We start from the raw sequence: 8,673 nt of genomic DNA on the forward strand, positions 1-8,673 counted from the left end.
CATACTTAAAATAAAAAAGATATTTATATATAGTTTTTCAGAGAGCTTACTATATATATAAGTAGACATTTCTACCCTTGAGAAAAAAGTCAAAACATCATTATTATTCTCCATTTGTCAAATTATTACATTTTCGGCAAGTAACATTTTTTTCATTCAAGTTTATTTTGTAGTAGGATGTACTTGAGGATGGTAGGATGTATTTGTGGATGATAGAATGTACTTAAGGATGGTATGATGTACTTGAGTATGGTAGGATGTACTTGAGAATGGTAGGATGTATTTGAGGATGTTAGGATGTACTTGACGATGGGAGAATGTACTTTAAGATAGTAGGATATACTTGAGGATGGAAGGATGTACTTGAGGATGGTAGGTTGTACATGAGGATAGTAGGATGTACTTGAGGATGATAGAATACTTGAGTATGGAATGATGTACCAGAGTATTTTAGGATTTACTAATGGGTGATAGGATGTACCTGAGGATGGTAGGGTGTACTTGAGTATGGTAGGATGTACATGAGGATGAAGGGATGTACTTTTGGATGCTAGGATGTACTTGAGTTTAGTAGGAATTACTTTAAGGATGTAGGATGTACTTGAGGATAGTAGAATGTACTTGAGGACTGTTGGGTGTACTTGAAGATGGTAGGATGTACTTGAAGATAACAAAGTGTTCGTGAGGATTGCATGACGTATTTGAAAATGGTAGGATGTACTTGAGTATGGTAGAATGTACTTGAGTATAGTAAAATTTACTTGAGTTTTGTAGGCTGTACTTGAGGATGGTAGGATGTACTTGGGTATGGTAGGATGTCCTTTAGTATGGTAGGATGTACTTGAGTATAGAAGGATGTACTTGAGAATGGAAGGATGTTTTTGAGCATGAAGGATGAACTTGATTATTTTATGATGTACTTGAAAATTGTAGGATGTACTCGAGAATGGTTGGATGTACTTGAGTGTGGTAGAATGTACTTAAGTATGGTAGGATGTATTTGAATATGGTAGGATGTACTTGAGTATTGAAGAATGTACTGGAGTATTGTAGGATGTACTTGAGGATGTTAGAATGTATTTGATTGTGGTAGGGTGTAGGTGAGAATGGTAGGGTGTAGGTGAGAATGGTAGGGTGTAGGTGAGGATGGTATGATGTTCTTAAGTGTGGTAGGATGTATTTAAGAATGGTAGGATGTACTTGATTATTGTAAGGTGTACTTGAGGATATTAGAAATATACTTGAGTATGGTAGGATGTACTTGAGGATGGTAGGGTGTACTTGAGGATAGTTGGGTGTACTTGAGGATAGTAGGGTGTACTTGAGGGTGGTAGAGTGTACATGATAATAGTAGGATATATTTGAGGATGGTAGTGGTGTACTTGAGGATGGTAGAATGTACTTGTGGATGTACTTTCTGTGCAATATATAACTCCTATAATAAGATTTCTAGCTTTGTCCTCTAATTCTAGTCATATAGGTTAAGTGTGTGGCTCAGTTTTAATTCCCTCTTTGAGACTACATTTCAAATTTTCCCTTTTTTCAATGTATATTTGTATTTCCAAATATATTGCTAATCCCGATTCTCGTCCATTTTATCTATCTGTGTGAAATAGTGTAAATCCATTATTTGATATTCAGCTAAAAGTTGGTAACATTGCAAGTGTTTTGTACTCTTTCATGTTAATTGTGAGTTGTGTGTGTGTGTGTGTGTGTGTGTGTGTGCATGCGAGGTGGTAGGAGCAGGCACTGGCTGGCACAAGCTGCTGACAGCAGTACTTTTCCACAAGGAGCGCCTTGTGTATTGCCGGGCCCACATGAGGTTAGTAAGGATCAGTCTAGGATGTCATAGTCCATATAAGGGCAGTCAAGATGCTACAGTACCAGCCTTCCCCACGTTGGGGTGAGGCTGGATGATTCAATTAGAGACAGCCTTGCACAGACAGAGGGTGACCAGAGAGCTTTCCTCAGGCAATCGCCAATTTGGTGGGTGCCTGTCACTCATCAGAGTGCATCCATCTGAGTCGTAAGGTTAGAGTGTGAGTATTGCTTGTTTTGACCAGGAGTGTCTTAGTGGTGACGAGTGTAGCCTGAACCAGGAAACCACTGTATGGTTGAGGATGGGTGGATTGGTGGATTTCTTGGGTTGACTAATTCAATGTTAAATAGTAATTTTATAAAGTGTTCAAAAGTTTTAGAACTAAGTGTTAAATGACTAAAATGGAGATAATTTGGTATAATAATTGCCTTAGTGTTGAATAGCAATCTTGAGTTGTGTTCATTCATTTTTTAATTAATATTCCATGGCAAAGTATTTATAAGATGATCAGTGATATGGATCTCTCAAGTAAAACTAGAGAAGAGTTAAGACTAGAGATACCTAGATGAACAAGTGAGAGATAACAAGGTGGACCAGTGAGGGATGCACGGGCCACTGAATGAGGGAAGGTGTGGCCTGGTGAGAGGTACCTCGCGCTACCTTCTTTCACCTCACCATTATTTAGTAGAAGTGGAAAATGTGGTAGAACTGGCAGGATGGTGGCAGCATATATTAGAGAGTAATCAACATCAGCTACTCTCTACTCCTTCCTCCTCCTCCTCCTCCTCCTCCTCCTTCCTTCTCCTCTCCTACCTTCACCCTTCCCGCGCGCCCCTCGTGTCCTGTTGGCAGACTGACGAGTTCCCCCTCAACCTTATCTATGTTCCACCTCCTCATCCACTCCTTTCCTTCATCCCTTCCTCCTCCCCTTCTCCTTCTTCATTTACTTTGCTTTACCCTAGGGAGCCGGTCGGCCGAGCGGACAGCACGCTGGACTTGTGATCCTGTGGTCCCGGGCGCCAGCGAGAAACAATGGGCAGAGTTTCTTTCACCCTATGCCCCTGTTACCTAACAGTAAAGTAAGTACCTGGGTGTTAGTCAGCTGTCACGGGCTGCTTCCTGGGGGTGGAGGCCTGGTCGAGGACCGGGCCGCGGTGACACTAAAGCCCCGAAATCATCTCAAGATAACCCTTCTCCACCCGGTGTTACAAGTTCTCTGTTTTCTTCATTCATCTATGTTTCGGTAAGCGCAATAATATCTATTGTTTCTGTGCAGACAAGAGCATTTAAATCGTTTATTTTGTTTCTTAAATTCCTACTGTTCATGTAATATACCCTAAGTGTATTGTTATTTTGAGGCCCTTCTCTTTCCCTGTTCATTTTGTCAATTTGTTTCCCCACAGACACATACTATTATTACCTCCTTTTTCCATATTAATTCCCACACCACTTTCTACTAACAGTTTAAACCCCCCTCCCCCCCAAAAAAATATCCAAACACAGATTCCAACGAGTTTGCAACAGCAACAACCCCAGCCCATCCTGAGCATACATGTCATTCCTTCCATAAAAGTGTTCCCAGTTATCAATGAAGGATATTGCATTTAATTTACAATATTTGTCCAGCTGGCAATTGATATCAAGTGCCTTCAACAACCATTCATTTCCAACTCCCTTTCTTGGAAGAATGCCACATATGATCGGGATTCCTCCCTTGCTCCTAACTAATTCTATGGCTGTCTTTAACTTCTGTATCAGTGCCTCACTCCTAACTCGTTCACCTGCACTGATACATATAAAGGGTTTGTTCCCATTTCGAGCCATAATATCATTCATGTTATTTACTATATCGCCAATTCCAGCTCCCGGATAGCTAACCCTTAATCTGTCCCCCTATCTCTGGGACAAAAAGCTCTATCTAAATAACTCACCTGGGAATCTCCCACAACCAAAATTTGCTTAGGTACTTCCTTTACTTTGTGAGCACTTTGATGGACTTGCGCTTCCTGTGTTGCCTTGACTTTCGTGCGAACTGCAGTCTCCCTACAGCACTCGTCTTCCAGAACGGGGAATAGGTTGGAAGTCTTTATGACATCTGTCAGCGGCTTTGCCAGAGTCTTCTTAAGACCCATGTCCTTTACGACATTCCAAGGCGAAGACTTTCTATTGCTGCTCTCCTCATCTGCTTCCCTTTAACGTTGTTTCGTCTGTCTTAGCTCCTTCATCTGTCGTAGCTCCTCCCGCAGGGAATCCAACACTGCCCTGAGAACTCCACATTGTTCCCTCGCCAGCACTAGTTCACTCACTACACCTTCCATTTTAGAAGTTTACCTTGAGTATGTACTTGAGAAGTGTAGGATGTTCTTGAGTATGGAAAGATGCACTTGAGTATGGTCGGATGTACTTGAGAATGGAAGGATGTACTTGATAATAGAAGGATGTACTTGAGTATGGAAGGAAGTACTTGAGGATGGTACGGTGAACTTAAGGATGGTAGGATGTACTTGAGGATGGTAGCATGTTCTTGAGGATGGTAGGATATACTTGAGGATGGTAGCATGTACTTGAGAATGGTAGCATGTACTTGAGGATGGAAGGATGTACTTAAGTTTTGGAAGGATGTACTTGAGTATGGAAGAATGTACTTGATTATGGTAGGATGTACCTGAGGATGGTAGGATATACATGAGTATGGTAAGAAGTTCTTGAGAATAATAGGATGTACATGAGTATTGTAGGATGTACATAAGTATTGTAGGATAAAGTTGAGGATGGTAAGATGTACTTGGGGATGGTAGGATGTACTTGAAGATTATATAATGTATTTGAGGATGGTAGGATGTACTTGAGTTTGGTAGGGTGTAAGTGAGGATTGCACGATGTACTTGAGTATGGTAGGATGTACTTGAGTATAATAGAATGTGTTTGATGATTGTTGGATGTACTTGAGTATAGTAGAGTGTACTTGAGGATGGTAGGATGTTCTTGAGAATGGTAGGATGTACTTGAGGATAGCAGGATTTATTTGAAAACTGTAGGGTGTACTTCAGGATGGTAGAATCTACTTGAGTATGGTAGAATGTGCTTGAGGATGGTAGGGTGTACCCAAGGATGGTAGGATATATATGAGGATGGTAGAATGTACTTGAGTATGGCAGGATGTACTTCAGGATGGTAGGAATGTACCTGAGGATTGTATGGTGTACATGAGTATTGTAGGGTGAACTTGAGGATGGTAGGATGTAAGTGAGGATGGTTGGATATACTTGAAGATGGTAGGATGTACTTGACGATGGTAGGATGTACTTGAGAATAATAGGATGTACATGAGTATTGTAGGATAAACTTGATGATTATAGGATGTACTTGGGGATGGTAGGATGTCTTTGAAAATTATAGAATGTACTTGAGGATTTTAGGATGTGCTTGAGGATGGAAGATGGATACGTGAGGATGGTAGGATGTACTTGCGAATGGTAGGATGTACTTGAGTATGGTAGGATGTACATGAGTATGCTAGGATATACTTGAGGATGGTAGGATGTACTTGACGATGGTAGGATGCACATGAGTATCGTAGGATGAACTTGATGATGGTAGTGTGTACTTCATGATGGTAGAATGTACTTAAGGATAGTAGGATATATATGTGGATGGTAGGATTTACTTGAGAATAGAAGGATGTACTTTAGTATGGTAAGATGTACTTGAGTATGGTAGGATGTACTTGGGTATGGTAGAATGTGCTTGAGGATGGTAAGGTGTACTTGAAGATGGTAGCATGTACTGGAGTATGGCATGATGTACTTGAGGATGGTAGGATATACTTGAGGATGAAAGCATGTACTTGAGGATAGGAATATTCTTTATATCCTGCTTGATGGGGTTCTGGGAGTTCTTCTACTCTCCAAGCCCGGCCCAAGGCGAGGCTTGACTTGTAAGAGTTTGGTCCACAAGGCTGTTGCTAGGAGCGGCCCGCAGGCCCACATATCCACCCCGTTGTTCCGGCAATATTTCTTATGCTCACTGGGAGGATGTTGAATAACCGTGTACCTCTGATGCTTATACAGTGTTCTATTCTGTTCTATACAGATTCTATTCTGCATTTTCTTCCATATCGTTCAATTTAGTAGGTTGTTATTTTATTGTGTAGATTTGGAACCTGGCCCTTCAGTATTTTCCACGTATATATTTTTTGATATATCTCTCGTCTCCTTTCTAAGGAGTACATTTGGAGAGCTTTGAGATGATCCCAATATTTTAGGTGCTTTATCGTGTCAATGTATGCCGTTTATGCTCTCTGTATTTCCTCTATTTCAGCAGTCTCTCCTGCTCTGAAAGGGAAAGCGACTACTGGTCAGTACTCAAGACGGGACTGCACAAGTGATTTCATGAGTACAACCATTGTGATGGGATCCCTGGATTTTAAAGTTCTCGTAATCCATCCCATCATTTTTTCTGGCTGGCGCAATATTTGCTTGGTTTTGCTCCCTAAACGTTAGGTCGTCAGACATCATAATTCCCCAATCCTTCACATGCTGTTTTCCTACTAGGGGGCATATTTGATTGTGTTTTGTACCCTGTATTATGTTTAAGTTCCTCATTTTTACCGTACCTGAGTACCTGGAACTGATCACTGTTAAACATCTTGTTATTGTATGCTGCCCAGTCGAAAACTTCATTAATATCTGCTTGAAGTTTTTCAATGTCTTCAACAGAGGTCATTTTCATGTTTTGTCATCTGCAAATGATGATACGAAGCTGTGACTTGTATTTGAGTCTATATCTGATATGAGAATAAGGGAAAGCAGTGGTGCAAGGACTGTACCCTGAGGTACAGAGCAATTAACTGCGCTTGGACTCAATTTTTATATGATTGACTGTTGCTCTTTGTGTTCTGTTCGACAGAAAACTGAGTATGCAGCGTCCTACTTTACCAGTTATTCCCATTGACCTCATTTTGTGTGCTATCACTACATGGTCACATTTATCGAATGCCTCGCAAAGTCCGTGAATACCACATCTGCATCCTGTTCTCCTTTTAATGCCTCAGTGAACTTGTCGTAATGGTCAAGTAGCTGTGAGAGGCATGATCTCCTCGCTTTAAATCCATGTTGGCCTGGGTTGTGGAGGACATTGATTTCCATGAAACTTGTGATCTGGTTCCTGATCACTCTCTCAAATACTTTTATTATGTGGGATGTTAGTGCAACTGGTCTATAATTCTTTGCCAATGCTTTGCTCACTCCTTTGTGTAAAGGGGCTATGTCTGCTGATTTAAGCACATCTGGTATCTTCCCTGTGTCCACGCGCTTCCTCCACACTATACTAAGTGCCTGTGCTACTGGCACCTTGCATTTCTTTATAAAAATTGAATCCATGAGTATGGAGTATGGTATATATCCATGCTGAGTGCATGGGCATGTTCTCAATTTCCCTTTCAAAATCTGCCATGCTCGTGTTGATATCAGTTATATTTGCAGGAGTTTGGATATCACGCATAAAGAAGTTGTCTGGATCTTCCACTTTCATGCAGTTTTTTGGAGTACTAAGCATGTCCTCAATTTTTTTTTTTAGGATTTCACTAATTTCTTTGTCATCCTCCGTGTATGAACCTTCACTTATACAAATAGATCCAATACTGGCAGTGCTTTTTTTTTTATTTCGAACACACCCCTGTTTAACACAAGGGTGTGTTCTTGCTCCAACCCTGTTCGGCATCTTCTTCGCGATCCTCGTCAAGCATGCCTTTGAAACAACCACAAAAGGCATCTATCTCCGTACAAGATCTGATGGAAAGCTCTATAATCTATCCAGACTCCGAGCAAAGACAAAACAACGTAATAACTCCACACAATAACGTAGCTAATACGTGAAAACAAACGTTGCCTCTGCTTTCAAAAACTTTCCTGGTACGTTGTGACAACCTAAAAGTGTTTGCTGGGCTCTCTCCTCAGCTGCCTGCATGAGGTTCTCCCACACCTGCTACCAGCATGAGGTTCTCCCACACCTGCTGCCTACATGAGGTCCTCCCACACCTGCTGCCAGCATGAGGTCCTCCTACACCTGCTGCCATCCTCAGGCCCTCTCTCCCTGGCTGCCCTCATTACGTCCTCTCTTCCCTAGCATTCTTTGCCTCAATCGGACCAATCAAAGCTCGCCATAATGACACCTGCCTCCATTGGATTAAACACATGACATAACATCAGATCACTGTTGACTGCCATCTTTTTATTCAAAGAAACTACAATTTCCTTCCTTTAGAAAACGTGACACCAACACTAAATGGAACATAATCAAGCAGTTATTAATTAGCTTACTGACTATCAGCACTTGTAAAACAACAATATACACAGACTAAATTTTTTGCTATAAAAACTTGAAAAACATTATTTTTTTTTAAATACCAGTTATAAGTTAGGAAGTTTATTATATAATAATGATAGCATTATTGAACACATGGTTTTATATAAGTTATGGATTTAGATAAGTGAGTGTAGTGACATGAATTTTAGGAAGGCGTTAAGTATCTCTATGTATATTAGCATTTATTTACAATACAGAAGCATTGCAGTATTCACTTAAGGTTCCATACTCTGGATTTTCATACATATTTATATTTATTAAAGACAAAGATGTGGACGGGTTCTCACCTTCAGGAATGGTTGTCGGGTCTTGGCTTATGAACTCCTGATAAATAAGGCTGTACACTCCAGTTTCTGTAAGAATGTTCAACATTCCTTCTGATGGATCCAGGGCATCTATGTTCCTAGAATGTTACTTTCTGTTAAAATTTATGGAATGAATATATGTCAACATTTTCATTTTGAAATATATTTATATTTACATAAATA

The 8,673-nt window shown here is 40.5% G+C and overlaps 1 protein-coding gene across 1 annotated transcript in view; it reads right to left on the reverse strand.

Annotated features, from left to right (window-relative positions):
- Positions 1-8,673, reverse strand: part of LOC138360293 (methyltransferase-like protein 27) — a 68,574-nt gene that overhangs the window by 45,740 nt on the left and 14,161 nt on the right. The window contains exon 3 of the mRNA XM_069320206.1: positions 8,473-8,588. Within this exon, the coding sequence (XP_069176307.1) occupies positions 8,473-8,588 (116 nt within the window). The remainder of the gene's footprint in view (positions 1-8,472; positions 8,589-8,673) is intronic.

This window comes from Procambarus clarkii, unplaced genomic scaffold (assembly GCF_040958095.1).
Source record: "Procambarus clarkii isolate CNS0578487 unplaced genomic scaffold, FALCON_Pclarkii_2.0 HiC_scaffold_106, whole genome shotgun sequence".
NCBI lineage: Eukaryota > Metazoa > Arthropoda > Malacostraca > Decapoda > Cambaridae > Procambarus > Procambarus clarkii.